This window comes from Salarias fasciatus, chromosome 11 (assembly GCF_902148845.1).
Source record: "Salarias fasciatus chromosome 11, fSalaFa1.1, whole genome shotgun sequence".
Classification (NCBI taxonomy): domain Eukaryota; kingdom Metazoa; phylum Chordata; class Actinopteri; order Blenniiformes; family Blenniidae; genus Salarias; species Salarias fasciatus.
The window spans coordinates 3475066-3500542 of NC_043755.1; the positions used below are offsets into that span (position 1 = coordinate 3475066).

Here is a 25477-nt window from a genome sequence, read left to right on the forward strand (position 1 = left end):
CACAGAAAGTGTGCCGCAGCTTCGTTAAGCTGATGATGCCAAAGTCCAACCGCGTGCTGAAGAAGACCCGAATCTGCATGCAGCGTATTGTCGACATCAAATTACCTCTGGGAACTCAGATCAGGGTCAACAGTAAACACAACCTGACTCCATCCCTGCTGGCCGCCATGATGCATCGCTGTGGGATTCTTCTGAACCCCGAGCTCAAATACGACTTTGTGAACTTCAACAGTGAGCATTTTGCCACATTTCTTCGATACGGACGGGCTGTCTGCAGCCAGGTGGAGGAGAGTGAGTCATGGAGGAGAGTCCGAGCTGCAAACAACAAACCTTTGTTTACTGCAGAGCTTCAATATCGAAAGGCAATTCGGAAAACCCGCATGAGAAAGTATTTAGCATTAATTCATCAATTTGATGACTCCTATTTCTGATTACAATTTTTCTTAAAAAATTGCTCAATGAATAAATCCTTATTTCCACCCTGTTTTTCTTTTCAGGTTCCCTTCATAACAACAAACGAAGTCCATTCGGAAACAACTCAAGAGTCTGCAAATGATAATACCGCAACGGAAGGAGGCAGGATTCTGAGAGCTTCTGTGCTTCTTTTGTAACACCACCACTGTTAATGAGCAAAATAAAACTTTGGCGCGCGGTTCTGTCTGAGAATGTTTGATTTAACAACTACAGATCGGATCAGATCTGTCCACAGCTTTAACAATGTTGCTGTGCCTCGATGTTGCACCGACGAAATCCTCTGCGAACTCCATTGTAAAGGCCAAAAAAACTTTGCTACAAAGAAAGCTCCATAAGACTCAGGAAACTATGTGTCCTCTTGTTTATTAAGACTTCAGGAATGTCAATAAGAGCATTTCTATACAGTGGGAAGGCTGAAGACGGCAGTGCGCAGACACAATGACCTTCTTCTATTCTCCTTGTTGATAATGACCCAGACACACTGCCCATCAGGCAGACCTCTAATAAAGCCCAGCGCTCTCCATCATCTGCTAATAACCTCGACGCAGGAGCAGAAGTCACGGACGGGCCAGAGGAGGGGGAACAAAGCTCTTGGCGGACAGGAAGTGGCGGAAAACATCCTGTTTATCGATCCGAGACTGCGCGCGGCCTGATGGCACATCGCGGTCACCGCATTCTTTGTCTGCATCCCCAAAACACACAAAGAGTACTGTAGAAAAAGGAAACACACACGCGCGCTCAGTGCAAAAACATTTCTCTCCAGCAATCAATCCTTTTGGTGGACTCATTTGCGAGACTCTCGGTTGCCACACTGCTGCACACGTGCAATTACATTCGCACACTTGCGCGGATGTTATTCTTCCAGATATAGGATAGGTAAACTCGTTACTCTTTTCTTAATTGGTGTAGAGATTCCATCCTTTTTCCCCCCTCACAGCAACCCCTCCAGGGGAATGCTGATTAATTGTCCTCTAAGTCCTCATAACACACCCGCCCCACCTCCCCACACATACAGGCATACATCCTCAATTAGGAGACATTCGTTCTAACTCTCCGTAGTCCCCGGTCATCCACAGTCAGCTTCACAGTTCAGGAGGGGATCTTTTTTTACATTTTTTTTTAAACATTCTCAAGGGTTTTCTTTGCAGGCGTCACATCACTGGCTCAGTCTGACAATGTACCCGTACAGCTGGTCTGAGAAGGCCTGAAGAGAGAACTTATCTTGCACCCTCCGCCTCCCAGCTTGTCCCATGTCCCTGCGGAGCCGAGCGTCCCCGACGAGCCTCTCCATGGCCTCGGAGAACGCCTCGGCCGTGGGCTCGCGCAGGAAGCCCGTCTCCCCGTCTGAGACGCTCTCCAGGGGCCCCCCAGAGTTCACGGCGATAACGGGGCAGCAGCAGTACATGGCCTCCACAGGAACGATCCCGAAATGCTCCCTGCTGGGGGTGTAGAGCACCGCCGTGCTGCCCCGCAGCAGCGCCACCTTTTGTGAATCCGAGGGGGAACGCAGGAAAGTGACACAGTCGCCCAAACGGAGCTGCTCAGCCAGCTCTTTCAGCTCGGCGTAATGCTGAACGTTCTCGGCGACGCGGTCGTCGTAGCCCCCCGCCACCACCAGGTGAATGCCCGCCCGCTGGCCCGGAGGAAGACGACTCCTCAGGGCTGCCAGGGCCTCCAGAGCCAGGCCCAAATTCTTCTTCCTCTCGTATCGGTTCAGGGAGAGAAACAGGGAGGACGTTCCCTCGGGGAGCATCCCCGCCAGGCCCTGAGGATCAGCGGACGGCTGGTCAAAGGTGGACGTGTTCAGGGAGGGGTAGAGGACATCCGTCTGGACTCCGCTCAGACTATGAAAGGTCTCTCTGAAGATGCCTGCGGTGAACTGGCTGTTGACCAGAATCTGAGAAGAAGTACAGAGAGATTAATTCATAAGGATCTCACATATATCACAGGTATTTTAATTCCCTATGAGTTGGATAGCAGCCTGAGGTCTTTGATTATTCTAAAGTCTAGACTAAAATCGAAATGTCACTTAATTTCTGTCAGAGCCCTCAGCTTTTACAACTGCCCGTGGTGATCAGGCTGTGTCCCATTTTAAATAATCATTATGGTATATTTTCATACGTTTCAAGTTAAAAACTTTAATTTTATTGTATGCTCTTTCCGTACATATAGAGGTGTTTGAACAGACACTTCACTTATCTTAAGAGGAAACAAGAACAACATGTGGCTGATGCCACATTTAATTGCTTTATGATTGCCAGGTAATTATTTTGCAGGTACATCGGCTGACAGCTCCCACAGCCTTTGTGGCAGCTAGAAGTTTGTATGAGTGGCTGCGGCAAACATACAAGTTTTTCTTGAAAGGATGCTGCGCTGTTTCATTTCAGGAATGTTTTTGTGTCTTCATAAACTGGTCCGGAGCAGCACAGTGGCCCATGTTCACTTTTAAGTCAAACAATTCCTGTGCTGAGTGTGCACGTTCTCTCTCTTGCTATATTGTAATTAAATTAAAACTGAAGCGAACACCTTGAATTGACATATGCACCAAGTTGGCAGATTCTTGACTAATGTCATTTTTTTTTAATAATCTAATTTGATGTTATTTATCATAAGCACTGACCTTAGGTAAATGTTGGATTTCAGTTTTATTCAGGCTTTGAATACACTTTTTAAAGCATGCACCAAATCTTTTCAATATTCACTCTCGAGCCAATTAAACATAAGTATGTCATTGTGCAGCTCTGAGAACTGAAGCAATTCTCACAGGGTTTTCCAGGTACTCCGCATGTGGTGGGCAGCTGTGTTCAGGGCTTTTTGGAGTGGTTGCTGCAGGTCTTGTGTGCATTTAGGAAGCTTCAGCTGCTTGAAATCTATTTGTCCATGTTCTGGGGGTTTTGTTGCCTCAGAATACAAGATTGAAATTTGAAAAATCACACAATAAATAAATAAAAACAAAGAGTCAACCTGGCTATTGTCAAATCTCTGCAATTTCCCAGTCGCAGAATTGACATTTCAATACATATCATTTAAGGGAATTTTTTGTAAAAGCATGAACAACGAGTTTATTCCTATTTATTGTTTAAGTTTGAGCTGTTCTTAATTGCCAAACATTTGTTTTCTTTGTTTTCCTGCATTTTGCAGCATTGCTTATAATCTCTTTGCAATCTGAGTAAAATAAATTGGGACAATCTTTATCCAGCAGAAAAAAAGCAAAGTTTCATCTTTTTTTATAGAGTCAGCACTCAGTGATAACATTACCATATCAGCCATGCCCGTGGTGCTTTCCTCCAGCCAGTCAATGGGAGCGCGGTAAATCTTCTTCAGGGTCGACTTCCGCTGGGTTAGCAGCTGGTCCGGGAAGTGACAGTAGAACAAAACCTTCTTTTTATGACGGGACAGTCGCAGCACCGGGATACACGCCGACACCTGAGGTGAAACGATGCAGACACCTTTGAAGAATTTCTAATTGCCATGTTTTTCCTTCTGGAGGCTAAAATGATCACAAGCAGATCTTTCACCCTCTTGAAGCATTTTATGAATGTAGAAATAATTAAAAAAACAATTAGCAACTGTAAAATACACACAAACACACCGGAATGACACAGCTTAGTTTGGAATTAGGAAATGATGGCTCCTAATGCCATTACAGCAGTAGAACAATAGGATCAGTGTGTGGGTCAGGAAGAAAAAGCTGTTGAAAAGAGTCAAGTGAGTGTTTGTTTGATGTTAAAGTGTCTTAACAGGGTGTGACACAAAAAAGAAAGGAGGACTCCTGTTAACAATGGGACCTATTATCTGAGCTTTGTGGCCAGTAACGATATGCTGTGGCCTCAAATAAGTTACATTCAAACAGAGAAGTTACTGACAGCAGCTATTGACACACTTCACCTGATCGCAGAAGATGACATCGTACTCCTCCCCACTGAGGAAGACCAGGTACAGGGCCACGAAGATCATCCTCAGGTAGGCACACACAGCATGCAAATAGCCAAATACACTGGTAGGGAGCCAGTCACCCACACACACCTATTAAAAAAGACATTTTATGCATTACAGTGTAAACACTCCACAGAGACTTGAAATTTTAATGCTGTGTTTACCTCCGAGAATACATTCATGTAAACATAAAACAATGAATACTTTATGATGATTTAGTGCATTTTCACCTGATGAGGTAGCAGCGCTACCCTGCAACTGAACTTACATGGCTTTGGTTTTACTTTCAGCAAGGCCTCAACAAGTCCAGTGATTTTTGTATCCATCACTGCAGGAGTATATTTTGAGTTGCAGTGATGGGCAAAGAACTGATTCTTTCATTTTATGTCTCAGTTGCTGAATAAAGTAAAAGAGAGCGTTAAAATCAGTTGCATTGCGCTGACTTATAATTCCAGCATCTAAAGCAGCATCTAACTTGGGAATTTCTTCTTCAGAACCAACTATTGAATAAAGCAAGAATGTAAAAAGCAAGTTTTCTCATGAGACAGGGTGGAATAACTGAACACCATGAAGTCATCATGCACATCAGATTCATTCATTAAGATTTCATTTTCAGTGGAATGTCTGTCGAGAATAAGATCATTTTTATGCCACAATAATTTAATACATGGTTCCAATGATGTGACAATGAAAAAAAAAAATCAAATTTTATATTTTATTATTTTGCGTCATTGAGGAATGATATGTTGTTGAGAGATGTGTGTTGCCGTACCACAGGAAGGTCTGGGTCCAGAGTCTCAGAGAAACAATGTGTTGGGTCATAATGGGCCGTCCAGATCTGAACACTGCAGCCCTGTGACTTCAGAGCAACTGCTGCATCAACCACGAGCCGCTCCGCTCCCCCAATACCAAGATCAGGATGGAGAAACACCACCCGCACCATCCTACACACACACACACACAACAAGGATGACTGAGAACAGGGGTGTCAAACATAAGGCCCATAGGCCAAAACCGACCCACAAGAGACTCCAATCCAGCCAGAAACTACAAAGCAAATTGAGAAAATTTTCAAACAAAACACATTGATTACCTTTTTAACACATTTCCTAAGATCAGCAGACACAGCACTGAGACCCATCTGAGATATCTGTGATGCTGACCTGGAAGCTAATTACCTAAGATGGAAAATGGGGCTGTATGTAGCCTCTGAACCAAAAATGTGTTTTACACTCCTGACTTAGAACATATTTTTTTAAATATTCTTCTTTAAAAGTTGACACTAATTTACATTCATTGTTACTGTCATTATGATCAATAACAAATAAAATGATGACACCTTTAAATTAATTAAGACTTTTATTCTGGATTTTGACTACAAGCCTGGGCAATAGTCTCCATAGATATCTTTTATATGTGTGATACATGCTTGTGAATTTATCCATAGATGACATTTTGGTGAGTGCAAATCTTGATCTCCGGCTAATACACAGTTCTTTTTCGTGTTAAACAGTACTGCACTTAAAATAAGGGGGACTATGAGGTTTGTAACATACCTTATAATTTCAACCCCTGAAATCACTACATGGCTGCTGAATAAATCAAAAATAAGCCATGCTATGAGGGCGCCAGGATGCTGACAAACTTCTTAGGACAATAAGCAAACTGACATCAACTCAACAAATAATTGTGATGACAGGTTTAAATAACTTCAGTGTCTGAAGCTTCAGTGAGATGATTGAGGGGACTGGTTTATCTAATATACCACCCGTTTTAAATAAATTATTTTTACAGGTGAAAAACACAACCACAGTCACAGTTTAGCTACAACAAGCTGACATTTACCTTTGGATCGTGTTCACTACCCTCAAAGTCTCGAAACCTTGAATTATTCTCCGGGTGGCTGCTACTGAATGAGAGAAACTAGCACGAAACGGGACCGTTCAGATGTCATTTTGGCTCAAATTAATGCTTAATACAAGTCTAATCGTGCCGCCCATTCGGAACCAGAATGGCGCCTGTTTCCAACGCCGTCACAGACGCGCTTCCTGTGGGACACGTCTGCTTCAGATTCGAGACGGCTCAAAATTTTGCCTTTAGTTTAATGATCATATTTACGTAAAAATTTAGTACTATAAAAATCATAAAGATCTTAATTATACCCGAGTTGATTGAGAAATGCCAAATTTCGAACCTTGATGTTTTAAGCCAAAATTTCAGTGTTGAATACTCATAATCAGTCAGGCGTCTCTTTGGTCGCCCGAACTGGTCTTGTGTTTCGCCGTCGTGTCCTTTTTAGACAAGCGTCAGCTTTGTAGGCTCTCCTCTCCAGTTTTGATCAATCGGCAAACAGGCTGCCTGCCTCTTTTAACGTGGACAACAGCAAGAACAGGGGCTCAGGGCTTTAACTCGCATCGAGATAACTGCAACATCATGGTAAGAATCCCATCTTCCACTAATAGTGTCGCATTTGTTTACTCCAACCGGCTGCGCTGCATTCATTTAGACCACAGCTAGCGGCTTGCTATCTGCTAGCCTACTGGCTAACGCTGGTTACTTAGGTGTTGACGTGGCTATTAGTACACATCTAAATGAGTCCTAAAATATGTATAATTACATAATATAGTGCTAAATGATGTTTAAGTTATGTACACGTGTGCGATGAAAGCCAACAATTATTAGCTCCCGACTCAGTTGATAGACAACAGTACCACTGATAAAAAAAAAGCCATCAGTACCATTGATAGTAAAGCCCTTTAAATTTAGTGGTGTAAGATGATAAAAAACCAACGTTTTCCACAACTTAGTATTTCATTGATACATTCTACCAACTTAATATTAACTCTGGGTTTTGTGAGGTAGAGATAACAATGGATAAAATGGATCACAATTAATAACTTCTTTTTTAACCCCTCTAGCCTGGACCAGCAGCAAGTGCAACCAATGTGGGGGCGTCTGGCCGTTCCCCCAGCAAGACAGTGGCTCCCCGTGCAGCAGGAGCCACAGTCAGACAAAGGTACACACAGTCACAATCATCCCACTGATCTCTGACTTATTGAGCTGCACAGAACGCAGCTGAATAGCAGTCACGGAGAAATCAATGACTGAAGGAGAGGGATTACACTTTCCTATATCTTGACATCTCAGCTGTTGCAGTGCAACTGACTCTGACTGCTTTGTCCATCTCTGAACATGTAGACAAAAAAATGTTAATGAGTAAAATGTGTAAGTTTCCCTGTCAAAAGAACCACAACAACCAAGGGCCTCAGAAGGGATTGAACCAGTTCAGCATCATCATTTTGAAGACATGACTGATTGCTTGCCATCACTACATCATGAAACGATTGGAGACATGTAACACTTGGTTCAAAGTGCTAAAACAGTCAAAAACAAATAACATTTATACCATGCAGGGTTTTTTTTCTTACTATAAAAACATTTACAACTTATGTTTATCTTTCCATCATGGAAAAGAAGCCGTTCAAGTCTCTGTTGTGTTTTTGACCATTGGTGTCCTCTGTCCATGGCTTCAATACAGCAAAGGCTGGCTGATGTATTTCAGCCCTCCCTTGTATTTTGGGATGCTCTCATTAGATTAAAGCAGATCGATGTTCTTCTGTGGACTTAATCAGTGTGTAATCAGAGGCTTACTGTTTACTCTCGCCTGCTCATTATTACCCATTACTATCACCCTCTTCATTACCTCATTAACCTCTGTTTAATCTCCTCAGATGAATGAAGCAGTCATGAATCAATCTGCTCTTTCATCACTTGCTACTGTAGTAGAAATTATATTCTGAATATAGTGTGTAATAACACTGTTTTTCATTTCTCACTGTGATTGTTTTTAAATGTCAGGCTCAAGTGTGATTGCCCTAAATGGTTTTAAGGTGCCCGAGAAGCTTGAACTTGTGAAATTTGAGAAATATGACGTTTACTTATAAGAATTTGATTGCATACTAACACAATTGAATGCTGCTGTGTGTGTGTGGTTCCACAGAAAAGCCACCAGCAGTGGCACACGCAGCGGCGGCAGGACCACGGGGTCGGCGGGGACTGGCGGCATGTGGCGCTTCTACACTGAAGACTCACCAGGCCTCAAAGTGTGAGTACAGGTCATAAAAACGGTTATACCCACACACTCACAAACTGTGTTGACCTTTTGACATTTTGAGTTGCAGCCACTCGCATATAAGCACTAATCCACTGGATTTCTGACACTGCAGGTGCTTAATAGTAGGAAATTGAGCAGACGTGACTTTACGGTAGCCCAAGGTATGAGCTGAAGGATCAGCTCGTGTGTGTCTATACAGGGATACTGATGTTAAGAAAGTACACATTTGCAAAACTCTCAGCTGCAAACTTGTATTCTGCTCCATCCTCACCCTCCTAATATCAGAAAAGTCGTCCTGTCTCCTGGCCATCGCCGGTCATGGTTGATCAATGGTGCTGTGGTGGTTATTGAGTGCGTCTCTCAAACAGTCGAAGGAGGGCAGACTCGCCATACAGTGCTGTATATTGAGTGCATGTTTGTTCCCGCGTTAGACGCCGGCTTCAAAGCTTCATTAAAGGATCCTCTCTGAAAGGTCAACTCAATTACAGCCTTCTGACAGGGGGGGAGGAGGGGGGCAGCAGAGGAGGTGGTTGGCATGGCAATGCTGCTACTTGGCGATGCGCACCCCCCTCCCCCTCCCCCAGAGCCTCCTTCAGAGATGAGAGCCCCTTCTTGCTTCCAAAGCTCATCAGTAAAATCAGGCACCCCAGCAGAGACTCGGGCTCGGTTTGGGGTTCCAGCAAGCGGCGGGATTCATGTGTGTCAATCTGGGTATTAATCAGCGTCTCATTGTTCTGACAGCGGTCCAGTGCCAGTCCTGGTGATGAGTCTGCTCTTCATCGCATCGGTCTTCATGCTGCACATCTGGGGAAAGTACACACGCTCCTAAAGGCCCGTCCGACGACCTCTGACCCTGCGCCTCGCCTTCTTAACTCTTTTGGACCTGGACCAAACGGCAAATGAGCAACAACTTTACACCCAGTTTCCCCGTCAACAATCACTACAACACTTGAATTGGATTTTTGTGACCACGTTGGGGCAAGATCTTCATCTGAATCTGACTCTGGTAAACATCCTGTTGCTCCTTCCCTTCTCCCCGTTTCACATCTGACCGTGTGAATGGGAGGAAGTCCTGCAAAACTCACCTCAGACGGGACATCATCCCCTCCTCCAGCCCACAGCAACATGTGATCCCTCCACTGCCGCACAAAACGTGACTGCAGCATCCAGGAACGTTGCTCTTTTCAGGCCTCCAGCAAACATTTCTCCTTGTAGCCTGAATAGCTTTTTTTTGTTAACAGCATTTGTACAAAATGTAATTGTATTAATGTACAATAAAAAGTGTTTAAAAAAAATCAAGTGTTGTGATAACTCACCTTTTGTTTGACTGAAATCTGTTTTTGTTTTTCCAAGTAATTTGAAGTTTAACAAGCCTTTTGGGTGTGAAATTAGAAAAACAGTCTCAACTGTGTTTTTAGTCACAAGTGATGTGCTGTGACTTTCAACCTCCAGTATCCATTACCAGATTACTGAAAGAGGGAGATTGTACCAAAAAGCATTTACAAATGTTTGTGTGGTCAAACATTGCATCCTGTTTGGGGCTTTTAGGCAGAAAAACAGAATTTGAAATGTTAAGTGTTAAGTTTCAGTTTGATTGATTGACAGTTCACTTAACGACTACACAAGTTTCAACTACTTGAAATTGATTTGACTGTTTGGCTTTGACTCAGTAAGCCCATTAATTATCGTTCTCTATATTATATTTAATCATAACTATCATGTCATCTTGTGGCGTCCTGAGCAGGATCGCAGCATATTCATTCATCTCCCCTGCCAATGCAAAAATGTTCTAACTTGTCTGAACATACATGGACTGTATGTACACTCGGTGAAGAGTGACTAGTTCAACTTCATGATTTCTGTATACATTCTGTCAACATGAGGCAGCCCCGGGGTTCAATATCACTGCTCATCTTGAACCTTCTTATCTCATATGCTGTGACTGCATTGAAGTTGTGCCAAAATGAGTAATGTTCCTACAGCATCAAAGAAAAAAAAAAACAAACTACCAGACTTGAACTCGCATCGAACACTTCAAAAAAAACCCAGAGCTCAATTCTGCGTGTCACACACTTTATATACAGTCACTGAACGAGCTTTATGTGCACTATGTGATTCAGTGCTTTAAACTCCTTCAGAAAGGTGATGTTGAGTTTTGCAAAAGCTGCAATATGATTTAACAAACGTCTCCATGTCTTTTCAAAGGAGCTCAGGGAATTGTGGAGGGAGAATTTGAGCTTTTCAAGTCCGATGGACAGTCCCAGCAAAAGGAATTATGCATGTATTTAAGTAAAATGAAGTCATGTTAAACACCACTGCATCCTCACAAAAGCAAACACTACTTGGATCTTCTCAAATCTTGTTCTATCACAGTGAAGTGAACTCAATGATCAGTTTAAATTTGAACCTGATTAAAAAAAAAAAAAAAAGAGTATTCAGAAATATTCATCAAACTCACTGTTTTTGAAGCCTATTAAATATCAGCGTGTAAACTGTCTTCACGGAAAACTGCTATCTTGCATAATTGTATAGAAATTAAAGATAAGCAGCCAGTTCCTTACCTGCATCTGCTCTTTTACCTGCGTGCTCTTTCTTTTTTCTCCTGCTGGGGGCGCTGCAGACTATTCTCTGAACACAGGAGACTGGCTGTCACTGACATCCAAAGCTGTCTTCACCCAGGGATGCGATTAACACATGCTCTGAGTGGAGGTTTGATCATTTTTAACACATTAGTTAATCCTTTACTGAGCTGTTTGACAGATCAAACTCTGAGATGTGAGTTGATTCCTCTCGAGATAAGTGGGAAACATCTCAGTGGTGGGAAACAGCTTCTGGGAAGACCTTGCCACATTATGTGAAGCATTATAGATCATTGAATAGAAAGCAATCTCTTTAATGTTGCTAATGTTGAGTGTATTAGTTGGTTTTACTGTATTACTGTGAGCTGCAGGTTGCTTCAGGCCCAAACTGCCTCACCAGGTTGTCTGTGTTGAATATGAAACCACCAGCTCTGTGTGTGTGTGTGTGTGTGTGTGTGTCAGAGCTTGTAGCTTGTGTTAAACGTTGCATTCATGTCCTGTTCATTTATTCATTCTGTTGCTATGGCTCTGCTTTCCGAAAGGCTTCCAGTATTCGTGGCAAACTCAAACACTGCTGCCACATCACTCTCCCTGTCGTCTCTGTCTTACACACACACACACACACACACACACACACACACACACACACACACACACACACACACACTGAGAAACACTCACCAACTCCCCGGCCCAATCCACGGTGGCACAACACGGCAGTGAGCCAGAATAATTCAACACAACAATTAAATATGAAGGAGGCAGGGTGAAGCCGTCCCTCAGTGTTCAGGAGTCAAACAGGCTCAGGCAGCACATGCAGCTCTGCAGCGCTTCACACTGTTGCAACCTGTACTTTCAAACTCCTGCTGACAGTGTCCACACAAGTCTGCTCACTGTTTCATTCAGGGGTGAAAATGAGGTAAATCATTATTTCCTTTTGTAATATTCTCATTGCAGTCACGAGAATGCTCGGTTTCTCATTTGGACACACGTGCGAATAGATTAGCGCCATAATCAGTAAAACTAATAGTTTATATTTCTGCACTTTGTTTCCACACTGCACGTGTTGCCTTTGAGATAGTTTTCCAACACTTTTTGATACACACATCCTGATAGTATAAAGTAACAGTTAAATTCATTAGTTAAATCAATATTTTTGCTGAGACACAATTCTTAGAAGATTTATGATTTTTTTTCTATCATTGATAATTACAAACATTTGAAAATTTAAATGAGCATGTTGGTGTAAATGGAACATGATTCTTGATGAAATGAAATGAAACTGCAATGTTAGAAAATTCAAACTTAAATCGAGAATTTAACTGCATTTTTAGTGACTATCATTGGTTCTCATTCATGCTGCGAAGTGGAGGGTGAGAAGAGTAAATCCACTTCTTTGCACTAGGTGGCAGCAGTGAGTCATTCTGCATTAAAGTTTTAGTAGTTTGCTGGTAATTGTAGCCAAAAGCTTCAGAGATAGTTTCCTTTTAACTTCTATTGTTGACCATAGAGTAAGACGCATAGTCGATTGACTCAAGGCACCTTCTTGTGGCAAAAAGTGGAATCACAAGACGGGGCATGCTGCAGCTCGACGGTTAGCTTGTTGACATTATGACGTTCAGTCAGTGGCTTCGGTTAACTATATTCTGTATTGTACTTTTAAATGAGTACTGCACTGTTTAAAAGATAAATGTTAAAAAAAAACACATTTAAAGATACACTTGTCAAATTTATTGAACCCCTCAACAGTTGTCATATTTGTTTAAACTGTCACCTGTTCATTGGTAAGTCAGTGTTTGAATACATTCATTTTCAAGGTAGTCATTAATAATATCGTAGCGTTACATAAGCAGCACTGACTTAACGTATCAAACCAACCACATAACCTCCAATGTGAAATTGATCATGTCGAAGATGCCTGTGCAAGTATTGGAAATGAAAATGAGTGTCAGACGAGAGTAAAAAGAAAGAGAAGGAGCTGTCTTTTAAGCACTTCCTTTCTGTTTCTTTTTCGCCAGAAACTAATTTCCTGTGAAGTAACCACAGGCTCTTTAAAGGGATTGTCCCTTACGAAGAGAAAAGTGAGCGAGCACAACTACCTATTGAGCACACTGGAAGAGGCATGCAAGTAGGTCACATGTTTTTTTTTTCTTGTTTCACAAGACAATGCTGCTGTGTGGTTTAGCATGTAGGTAACTGAAACTGTTAAAGTTGGGCTCTTTGTGGTTGTGTCACTCTCTAATCATCCATCCTTTGCACACACATAGATACACACACACACACACACACACACACACACACACACGTTTATGCACAAAGATTTCCCAATGTGTAGATAAACAGAATTCAGGGTATCAGGACTGAAAACTCATCTTCACTTTCAAAGGCCCGCACAGAATGATCTTCTCCAGATGAGTGTGGGTGCCCAGTGTGGCGTGCACACATGCCAGGTATGTGCGAGTGTGTATCTCTTGAACAGATCACATGGTTGACAAAGCATGCAATGGATGGCCAGGCGGGTGGAATCGATCCACGCACACTGACCAAGTGGATCCCGAGGGATGTCCTAAAAATGTAAGGCTGCTGGAGGGGATGTAGGGACACCTTTGGCAGGCTCTGGCCTGTGAAACGGCTGCAAAAATACACTGTCACCAAAATAACCTGCCGAATTATACACTGGAAGAAGTCGTTGACATGGTGGGGCAGTGGTTCGTGCTGAGAAGTTGCTAGAAGTGTGTCTTCTTCCTGTTGTGGTCCTACAGCTTCCTCGACAATCTTTTGAGGTAATCTTGTATCTCTAATTTGATTGTCGTTGCTGCGATGGACCTGCAGCTTGTCCAGAGCGTAGCCCGCTTCTCAGAGCTCAGAACAGACTTCAGCGTTCTGAGATCCGGACTGTGATAAAGTCAGTGTAAAAGATGGATGGGTTACGTAATATACAAGAACTGACAGTCGTTTCAAGGGAATCCAGTGTGTTCTTTTTCTTGTGAAAAAGGACTCATTCAACTTTTCATTAATCTGGATGTAATAATCCGCCTGGTTATGGGTGAAGGTAGGGCGCACCCCAGTTCATCACAGGAAAAAAGCAGAAGACCCAGCCTAGATTTGAACCCACAACCTCTTGCTATGAGCTGAGTTTAAAAAAATTTACCCTGGATAACAAAGTATACCTCTTCTATTACAATGCTAAAACACACATGCACACAGGATATAAATGTAATTATGTGTGAAACACATTAAAATAGGGACCAGTCCTGTAAGGAAATCAAACATCTTCTTTTATTGTTTTGTGAGAAAAAGAAAGCTCATTTGTGGAAAGGTACATTTTTGCTATGAGCTACTGTGAATTTCACTCAACCACCTATCTGTTAGGAAGCTGTTTCCTCTCATCATCTTTTATCTTCTTCACTCTAAACAACGCTTCGTAAATAGACATTATTCAATTGTACCAAAACGTACAAAACAAATGACAAGTGTCCAACTTCAGTGATCATGCAACCAGAAATTAGCTCGTGATTATTCATTTGTGAGGTGCAGAGCTCTGTAAGTGGCCAGCGATCGGTAGCACAGTATGATCCGCTGAGAGGCGAGAACTTGTTCACTGTAAAGTAATCTGGCACCGTATTTTATCATCCAGGTCACACAGTCACTGCCGTATGCACTGTTTATGGGTCAGGAGGGTCGCAGCAGAGAGAGGGAGGGACAGTTTGTGTGTGTGTGTGTGTGTGTGTGTGTGTGTGTGTGTGTGTGTGTGTGTGTGTGTGTGTGTGTGTGTGTGTGTGTGTGTGTGTTTTCTCGTGCCAGCTGGACCCTCCTTGATTTTTCTGGACTTGGAACATCCTTCAAACAGAAATGAGAGACTCAAACTCAGGGCCAAAACTGACTCTGCATCTATCAGTAGCTCATCTCTCACTCAAACTCATCCAAGTGACACGTGCTCCTCTTGTGCTCAATGCATGAAGTGTGAAGACATAATCCAATTTCCGAACGTTTCCCCGCCGGTCTTAAACTCTTTGTTTTATTGGGTTGCACAGGAGGCAGTACGTTTTTATCATGTCTGGGGAATACCTCAACTTGGTGTCTTATATAACACTATTTGAAGCATTGCGCGACCTCAGATATACTCAGTGGAAGACTGTCGTATGTCATCTGATAATAAAAGAGAAGACAGCATGCCTACACCCTCGCTATTGTATTGTACCATTAACAACCAGTTCCACTACTTTTATCAACGCGGTTTAAATTACTCTTTAATATTAACCCATGAGGAGCACAGTGATTCTCTATTGTCTGTTTATTTTCAACAACAAAAAAAAATGTTAATAAATATGAATAAATGAAGGATTACAATTAAAAAAAAAACATTATTAGAAAAAACTACATCTTTGCCTTATTTATTCAAATGATTGCATGACACCAGGAATCCCCGTCATTGTTGCCAGATCACTATGTGCAAATCGCTTCCATGTTTTTCTCAGGGTGGTTATCCATGCGGTAGATCTTAGTGTCATAGTTATTGAAGACATGAAAACAAGTAGGCAAACAGCCGTTTAAAATCACTGTCTAATCTTGAAAGCGTTTATGACAGACTCTGACTGTTACTGGTGTGAATGAGTGCAATGATAAATCATAAACATTATCATCATCACTACCGATACAAGGTGGTGTTATTAGTAGTAGCAGTATATCAGTAAACAAAACCATACCGATTAAATCTTCAATGTAACTGTGCCACTAAAAGCAAAATTGTTTTTTAATATGTGTTTGTGATCCAGTATTTTCAAATGGGCTGTGGTAATTCTTAATACAATGTGACGAGAAAGACTGGAGTAAATACAGTTTAAAAGGTTTAGATATGCTTTCTAAAAATAAGAGGTTGTGTGAGGATCTGTGGCACAAAAGTCAACAAACCATCATATTTAGAGATGAACTGAACGAGAGAGAGAGAGAGATGGTTAACTATAGGAAGATGGAAACAAGTTGAGAGACAACGTTGAAGGGGAAAAAAAAGATCTGTAGCCAGTGTGTTGTAACATGAAGGGAGATGTAACAGGATGGAACAATGTGGAGGCTCAACGCCACACAGAGGAAGGAGAAAACATTCCAGAGGTGCAGGAGAGGAAACCAAACACACCTCTGTTTTATGTGACATGGCTTAGCGTTGATACACAACAGGTAAGATCCGTCCTATACCATGTCAAATGTGAAAAACAATGCTTTCAATGTCAAGCACCAACGTGAGTACGTGCCATGATGGATGGGTGGGGGTTTAAGATAAGGAAAATCCCGGCACAAAGGCCACAGTGGTCCCTGTGACCCCTTCACACACTTCCCCTCCCGCGGGCGGCGAGGCTACGTCAGGCCTGGTGATGCCCCGTGTGACTGCCGCTGGCATGCAGAGCCAACTGTGCTGTGATGTCATAAACATGTGTCCCCCCCCACCCCCCCACCACCACCACCACCCAGAAATCCTTCCCACCCCGCCTCACTGATAGCCGGCCGCAGAGCGGATCAGACTGGACCTGGCGGCCAGAGCTGCACTAATTTAGGGAGGGGCGTGAAAACGCTCAGCTGAGCATCTCCGGTGTCAGCCTTGTGCTTTCTAATATTAAAGACACTCGGTCCGAGTGTGCCGGGGTGTATTTGTATGCGTGTTGTTTATGTGCAATGTATTTTTAGGTGACTGTATTTTCCACTCCTTGTGCAGCAATCCAGGGCAGCGACAGCGAGGTGGCGGAAAGAGCAGAAGAAAAGAGGTGAGGCTGAGGAGGCAGCGCGGGGTGTGTGCAGCCTCTTGACGCTTATAAAATCACGTCCTCATTGTAATACATGCTAAGAGGCATTCTGGGGAAGTTTAGAGTTTATTTGCCAGCTGCCACTCATGTTTTATTCCTTTAATGGAGTCAATCATTGTTCATCTGAAACAAGAAAATCTGAGTCCCAACACTCACGTGTGTTCAACTCAGCATGCAAGCGCATACTGCAGATGCACGGATGAGGTGCGGCTTCTGATGAATTGTCACGCTTCATTAATTAAGGGCAACAATGAATTCTTCAGCCTCTCTTTCACTCTCCCTCATTTTCCTCTCCAAGTCACGCCACCAGACTCCAGGACGGCGAGCGCGGCGGCTTCTTCCGTGGTTTATGATTTTGTATACTTTCCACACCGTGATGTACAGCGGAGCGGCGGCCCTGATGGATGGAGACGGCCGTCACGTAGACTGAGAGCAGCCATCAGTCACACGTTTCCTCGACAAGCATGAAACATGACACTTTCATATAAAGTAATGAATAACATCACTCGCCGCTGACTGCTGCTTTAAATTATGAATGATTTCACATCGTCTATCTCGGCTCGCCATTCACATAAATGCTCTGCTAAAAGCTCAGTCCGTCTGTTTCCTCTTTATTTAAACCTGCAGTGACTCATTTGTTTGGCTGGGGCTTGGCGGCTTGTGGACAGCATAAACAAGTTGTAAACACAACTCTGAAATATTACAGCCACATTAAATTGTAATGATGGTTTGCGCATTTATACATTCAGAAGATAAGGAGAGGCGTCTAATAAGTCTAATAAAGTCCTTCTCTTCCACCAGTTCACGGTTTAGCTGTTCCACTTTCTGCATCAGCGACAACCTGAGGCTATGCAGCAACATACCTTCAACTTAACAGAAGTGTCTCTTTGAAGTTTTCACAGAATTACATGTGAATACATGTTTTTCATTTGCTTCACAGCAATCTTCTTTTTTTTTCCTAAAGGGACCCGTTATTTATTTAATCTTTGATGAACTGTAACATGTGTCACATCCTTCTGCACCTTTTACTGGAGGTGATTACAGCTCAGTTCTAATTCAATTAGATAGCTGCAGATGAGCCTCAGAGTAACACAAAGTTGTTGTTTTTTTAAAGCAAATAAATGTTTACTCTCACCACCCATACATTTTAGAAACGAATTTGCAATTCAAGTCATACTGAAAGAACCACATCTCAAAACTGAATTCAAATGTCAGCAGTTCCTCTTTTTTTACTTTCATGAATACAACACAAACTGCAACTTTGGTGTGCAAAGCAGCACGACACACAGAAGCATCTAAGTTGTGTTGTTTTAATTCTTAAAGTTAAATATGTTTTGATGTCCCAGTCACACTTAATTTGGCTGGAGGAGCAGAAACGGTGTTTTTTCTAAACTGCAGACCCCTGAGCTACCCACCGAGGTGAGGAGCCTCCGGCCTGTTCACCAGAGCTCAGACAGCAGGGAGAGTGAACCGGACGACCTGGATGACGAATCTGGTTTCATCACCAGTAGTAACAGCTATTATTATTATTATTAGGTGACACTCCTTAACTCCTGAGACAGTCAGAGTATAAAAATGCAGTTTTCCTCACTGGACTGTTGCCATTTATGCATAAATTACCAGGCGCAAAGAATGTCCGTCTGCTTGGTTTGCACTTAGTGCTTGGCACACGTTGCATGCATTCTATCACATATGACAATAATCATTCATTACGAACAGGTGTGTCAGGGCAAATTTGCATACATGTTACATGTATATATATGACTGTTGACTGAAGCTACATTATGCAATTTTTGCTGTTTATGGAGTGGGAGACAAACACACTCCTTTCTGATGCACAGTAAACCACCACCAGCAGAGCTCTGTCTGTGAATGGATGTCACGATTTCTACTTGTTTAACTCTTCCTGTTTGCTTTCACCTGATCAAAGCTGCAGTGTTCGATCTGCCTCTTTTACTTTGCTCTTTTCTCCATAAATACTTTATACAGAAGATGTCAGCACAACTCCAACTTTTCAACCCATGTCTCGCTGTGACACTGCAGGCGGCAGCTGCAGTCCTGACACACTGCCCCGACTTACACTCCCTCAAATTGCGCAAGATTCTTTCTTTGCTCTCAAGGTGCAAAAATTTGCATATTTGTCTAGTATATCTTTCTTTTAACTCATTAAGCACATGCCGTACTGTACGCCTGTCAGTGTGACCTGATTTATTTTTTGCACTCTCTGTAGGTCTGAGCACGGAGTTCCCTCACCTGTAAATCAGGATAAGCGTTCGGGGGACCTGCAGACATTTGAGCATCGACACGTCACAGCCGCGGGCTGCACAGAGGATAATACTATAATAACAGCTCAGTCCTCCTGTTGCAGTTCTCAGTAGTTGTGGGGGGGTGTGGCATGAATAAAGCTGATAGCAGCTTTCTTCTATCCTTCTCTCTCTGCACAAAGCTTTTTTTCCGTTCCTTTGTCCAACCCTTTGATGGATAAAGTATTCATCGCCGATCTTTCATGACAGGGCGCAACAATACAAAACTCTAAAATCACTCGCAACAAAAATAAAGTTCTAATTTGAAATTCAGTTGAAATATTATTCAAACACACTGGCACGTTTCAAATAGCTAAAAATACTTTTTGGTATGTCACAGCATGACATGGCAATAGTCTTTTAAAATTGTAAATCACATATTAGCACGAAAACAAAACCTGAAGGTTATACGTTAAAGAGATGATGAAATAGGAAAACAATTTGACAACAGCACAACTTTTTTGCGTCTCTGGGTGTCAGTCTAAAAGAAAAAAAGACAACTTCTTGACTCAAGCAAGAGTTTCTGTGAAAACACTTTTCCCTCACAGCAACAATAAGGCTGGGGGTCTTTCTCTTTGAAGCTTATCTTCACTGGGTTTTCTCTGGTTTCATTCCATTTGCTGGAATCGACCCTGACCTGGAAAAAGTAGCAAACAAGATGGAGTAATAACTTGGAGAAAGTAGAACTCCAAATTGAATATTCTTCTTCATGTTTATAGTTTTGTGTTTTTACAATGTTTTCACGTCTGAGTCTGTTGTTTAAAATAAAAAAGGTGACAAAAAAGGGATTAACTCGTTATCAGTATTCAACCTATGTGAAAAATATTACTTTTGAAAAAAATTCAACTCCTTATAACTGAGAATCCAACAAGTCAGATTTTGAATTCCAAAAAAACAGATCTGTGAAAGTTCTCATCAAGTTCAAAGATTGTGGGAGACGTTAAGGATGATGATGATCCTAAAAGCTCTGAGACGTCAGATAACCATCAAAACCAAAAGCACGCAAGAGCGCTTAAACAATGTGCTCAAAAAATTTCTGAGTAAATACTCTGCCTCTGGTTTCTCCTTCCTCGGGCTGTCTTTCATGTCACTGGCTCCGGGCTCCTGTTTGCCTCTGGTGATCACCAGTTGCTGCCATGAATAAATGGATGAAAACGAAAAACGGGTAATAAAATAAAACCTGCTGGGGGAGAGAAAAAAATGCCGACTTGCAGATTCTTCTCACATAGATTTGTCACGGTGAATGACTAATGAGCAGGGACAGACACGAGTAAACATGACAGTGGAAGCATATGTGTGTGAGTGTGTGTGTGAGTGTGTGTGCGTGCGTGCGTGCGTGTGAGCACTGGACTTTAGCTGTTTCACTATGTATTATTAAGAAGCCGAGAAATACAAGAAAACACAGGAGCTTGTCTTGTTTAGCAGGCAACTACTGATTCATTGATGAGGGTCTTACATATTGATGATTTAGTTGTGAGGCAGTGATTTGTGGCCAAAAACAGAAGAAAAAAAAAACTTTGATTCAGCTTAATTTTTTTCAGGAACTTCAGATAGACTTTTTTTTTTTTATAGACAGCTTATTCAACATTAGACACACGTTTACCAAGGTGCACATGTGAGGGAAAAAGTGTGTACTTGTGCATAGTTTGGAGGAGCGGCGAATCCATGTTGTCGTTGGATGTCAAATCTAATATCATCACATGGCCACTGCAGGTCTATTATTCATGAGGTCGATGCTAAGAATCAACCAGGCCTGATAGGAGAACCGTCCCTCCCCCCAGCTCTTCCTCTCCCCCACCCCATCGTGCCCATTCGATATTTCTCAAAAGATTATTTTCCCTCCGCCGTCCTCTTTTCTGCTGAGTTTGAGCCGAGATGCTTGTGAACATGAAAACTGAGAGTGTTTACCTCAAGGGATGACAGTCGGTGAGAGACAGGAAGGCAGACACCAGGGCCTCTGACACCCCGACTGACAGGGCCGCGAAGCCAGGGGCAAAAGGATGGGAGGAAGAGGGAAACGGGTGCAAGAGAAAGGGAGGAAAAAAAAAACAAGGTGATAGGACAAATGGTTGCAGGCGGGGACGAGTGTCAGACATCCAAGAACCAGAAAGGATGTAGAAACTCACATTATCCCATAATTCACACAAGTTATAATGTCCTGATTTCCAATGTAAAAGCCTTATTTGAATACAACTGTTTCAACATGGCGTCACTTTATTATTTATTCTCAGTTATCAGCCCAAAATGAAACAGTGATGAGCCCAAGGAGCTGAGATTTAGTGTTGAGTTGCTCAGAAGCAAACTGGCCGTTTGGAGGATGGTGGAGATAATATTAAGTACATCGCCTGCTTTATCTAAAGTATCAAGCACCTGGTTCACCGGCTGAAACTGGCACACAAAAAAAGATGGATTCTTCCCCTTCTATCCATCCATCTTCAATATTGTTTTTTTTTTTTTTGTTTTGTTTTTTCCTGTTCAGGGTAACGCACAGGAGCCAATCCCAGCTAACTGCAGGCAAAGCAGGCTCCAAGCGGGACAGGTCACGAGCCCACCACAGGGCGAGCGGAGCCAGACCGGCACACATTCACACCTACAGTTCACCTCACTGTTATAGGAAAACCCCCACACGCACAGAGACAACACACCAATTCTTACATTACTGAGAGAAACTCCGATAATTTAGGCTGCATGCGGCCCTAGAAGTGAAAAGGAGTTGGACATACTGCAGTAGACACAAAGAAAACTATGTATTACTAGTGTATGTTACTGAGATGGAGACAAATCCATCATACTTGAAACTAAGATTGTGATGAGCTGTTGAACAGACCATGAATAAGATATGGCGTGTGAATCTCAGAATAAAATGTGAAACATGCCGACCTCAGGCACTTCTCGAATTGATCTGAAAAATCCACATACCAAAGAAAACACTCCCAGAGAAAAAATGATGCCCCTTCATTCACCTCTTCTCTAATTTTATATGTACATGTTCATCTTTATATGGCCAGCCATCCCAAAAATAGGCCGCACTGCAGAAAATTCACATTCCATGTTCTTTTTGGTGCAGTTTGACAAACTTTTATGTAGCCATCAGTGGGAATGGGTACACATGAAGGTAGAATGTTCAGTTATGTGTGAAACAAAATATTTTACATTCAGTCACAAGAATGTTGTTGGCTGACAGACACACTCCTCTTTCTGTGGTCCTTCTTTGAAACGCATAAGGAAAAAGACCTATAACACAATATATCTTTTTATGAACAACTCCGGAAAACATTTACCCAAGTGTTAAATCAGTCAGACCTGAAACTTCTTTGTGCAAATCCTCCCCACGCTCATCGTGCAACACTTCCTCCTACAAGAATACATAAACTTACATAGGTGCGTTCTTCCATGTGGAAAATTTTGCATGCCGATCGTCTGAGTGACATGCAGGTACGACTGGTGCTCGCTGCTCAGTGCCTCACAAGCTCATTAATAATGCAGGCTTTTACAGAGCGGCAATAGAAACGCCGCACACAGAGGATCTTATACACATTGAGATCATAAAACATGTTCCTACAGTGACTTGTTTTCACATCGTCAGGAAAGGCCCTCTCACATCAGTTTTTTTTTTTTTTTTTTTCTTGGGTACTGTTGCTACGGTGATGCCTGATCACAATCACTTTTGATGCCAGGAACAATAATAAGTTTGAATTTTTAACACAACATTTTACCACGTGTCTTATCAACTCTTCACACTCACACTGTTGCATTAAAATGTTCTGATTTAATACACTCCAGTTTACTTAAGTGATTTCAATTGGCCGAAGCATTTGATTAAAGGGCAAACGAGGCGTAGCATCTCATGCCATCCATCAATAACTGGTGGACTGATGGCCTTGTGCTCACTGAAAAGGAAATGGCCAAACTGAGGTGTAGCAGTCCACACTCTCGTCTCAAAGTGTTAACAAACACCACGCTGCCTGAGGGCATGGCTGTGTGTAGTTTGCATATTTCCCTAAGCGTGCATGGCCTTTTTCCATGTGGTCAGCTTCCCACCACAGTCACAAAATATGAACAGATGAACTGGTGTTTGTGAACTGCACCAAAAGTATGAATGAAATTGATTGGTACAGTTGCACTTGGATTAAATTTCATATCAGTGTTTCATAGCAACTGCTATCAATACTTTGTGTATTCCTGAGAACGACAACTTCAGCAGTGAGACGCTGGCGTGTGTGTGCGTGTCACTCGCCGGGGCCGTTGACGTCCCCGCAGGACTGCGTGCGCGCCGCTCTGCGCTTCCTGTGCGTGGATGCCCGGGCAGTGATGTCAGCACACGGGCTGCAGCCGCCGGTCAGCGGACTCGGGCTGAGGTTTGGGACTGCGCACAGCTGCAGCAGCTGGAACGCGCTCCCCGAGGGAGAGCTGAGAAAGTGGCCACAAGCCTCCCTCCGCCTCCCCCCGGAGGACTCCGCGGGAGCCGGGGAGCCGGGGACGGGCCCGACTGCAGCATGTTATTAGTGGATGCATTGTGATGCGATCCTCCTTCTGTGCACCACATTGTTGTGCGTAGTCACTAAAATCATCCTGTGCGTGCATCACCGTGTGTCTCCGTGTGTGTGTGTGTGTGTGTAGATTTGCGCACAGGAAACAGTGGTGACGCTCTCACACCGCCCACCATAGATATTACAATGGAAAGCCAAAGCAACTGAGCAACTGTACACCCCTTCTGCCCTCCAACACACACATGGAAAACTACCATCAAATTGTGCGACTGTTGCACTGGCCAGCTGGCAGGTATCTTCACTAACACTAGCTCAATAAAGGCTGAGTCAGGACACATTATTCTGTGTGTGTGTGTGTGTGTGTGTGTGCATGTGTGTGTGTGTCGCTGTGTTTGAGGACAGTGTGGAGATGGTGGCAAAGCAAAATGGTGTAGACACACTCACATGCTTCTCTCCTGACACGTGTGAGGATAAACATTGATTTCCTTGACTGACGTTAACACCCTGTTGAGTAAACACACACCCTAACTCACCACCGGCGCAGCAGCCTGCGTGAGCCGCCGAGCAGCCAGGGCCCCCGGACTCCGCCGAGCGGCGGCAGGCCCAACAAACAGCGCCAGTTCAGGGTTCAGAGAGGCCTCGCTACGGCTGCCCCACACGCACAGCCATAATACACAACAGCACGTACCAGTATTATGGCTTAACCGCCCCCGATCGTCAACACACCTCACAGTCATGCCCCACAGGGAAAGAGACAGAGAAAAACACGTCACGCGAAAATTCACTCACTCAGGGGTGATGAGTTTTAACCAGCTAAGAAAAAAAAAGACAGCGCTTCTCTGCTAGAAAGATTTTACCAAGGGTTTGGTTCTAGGATTTTTTTTTTCTGTCCATGAAAGCATTTTAGATAAAGCAGTTTGTGTTTATATGATTCAGCTCAACATCATAGTGTGACAGTAACCATTACATGATCGAAGCATACAAGAAAACAGTCCAATTCACTGACCGTTACACAAGATGAGCAGGACCTGCTTCAATTAATATTATGCAATAGTTATTTTATTAAATATAAAGAGATGTGGCGAATAATCAATTGCTGCTGCAATTTGACAGTACACTCATTACAATAATACACTATTTAAAATAAACTCACATTTTTTCTGTCGTTTTCTGTAATTTTTTTCAGATGTATGATTTTATTTTTCTATCACAGATTTTTTTCACCAGCACTTACATCTCATTACAGTTTTCTATTTTCAGTCGTAGTTGACTGCCATCACTGTTGCAGGACTGGTTGCCGCTGAGTTTATCTCTGTTATTACTTACATCTCTGACAAACTTCAGTCAGCGCCGTGCAGACTCATGAATCATCGTGTTTTTACTTGGAGACTTTCAAGCAAAAACAGTTGACACTTATTTGTGCGGAGAAGCTTGCAAACCCCCACGGCTCAGGAACGTTCGGCGTATTCACTGCCATTAAATAGACCGAATGACTGTCGGTATGGTGGCAAATCATATTTTTGTAATGTTGTGGGTGAAAAAAGGACTTTTCTTATTTCTGTTTGTTGCAGAGAGTCGGCAGGTGAGAGGCTCGCTGGGTGTTTTTCAGCATTGAAAGTAGAAATGTTTTCCGACTGACTGGAAATTAAACCAGATTCAGCTTCATTTAAAGTCATTTTTCTGTTTTTGATTCATCACGCAGCAATAGATACATTTTCTTCTGTACCTCTCCGCAGAACCAAGTGAAAGTTTTCTTTAAAATAAACACAAATGCATACAGTAATTC

At 42.8% G+C, this 25477-nt stretch overlaps 2 protein-coding genes across 2 annotated transcripts; one reads left to right on the top strand and one right to left on the bottom strand.

The window, feature by feature from the left end:
- Positions 1-820: 820 nt before the first annotated feature.
- alg2 (ALG2 alpha-1,3/1,6-mannosyltransferase) lies at positions 821-6396 on the bottom strand. Its single transcript, XM_030103702.1, has 5 exons — positions 6256-6396; positions 5183-5354; positions 4363-4500; positions 3733-3900; positions 821-2371 (listed from the first exon to the last, which is right to left on the bottom strand). Exons 2-5 carry the CDS (start codon positions 5351-5353, stop codon positions 1631-1633), a joined length of 1218 nt encoding a protein of 405 aa, XP_029959562.1. The 5' UTR covers position 5354; positions 6256-6396; the 3' UTR covers positions 821-1630.
- A 293-nt stretch (positions 6397-6689) lies between these two features.
- Positions 6690-9815, top strand: sec61b (SEC61 translocon subunit beta). The gene is made up of 4 exons (XM_030102680.1): positions 6690-6846; positions 7329-7426; positions 8411-8515; positions 9266-9815. The coding sequence occupies exons 1-4, from the start codon at positions 6844-6846 to the stop codon at positions 9351-9353; spliced, it is 294 nt and encodes a 97-aa protein (XP_029958540.1). The 5' UTR covers positions 6690-6843; the 3' UTR covers positions 9354-9815.
- The last annotated feature ends 15662 nt before the right edge of the window (positions 9816-25477 follow it).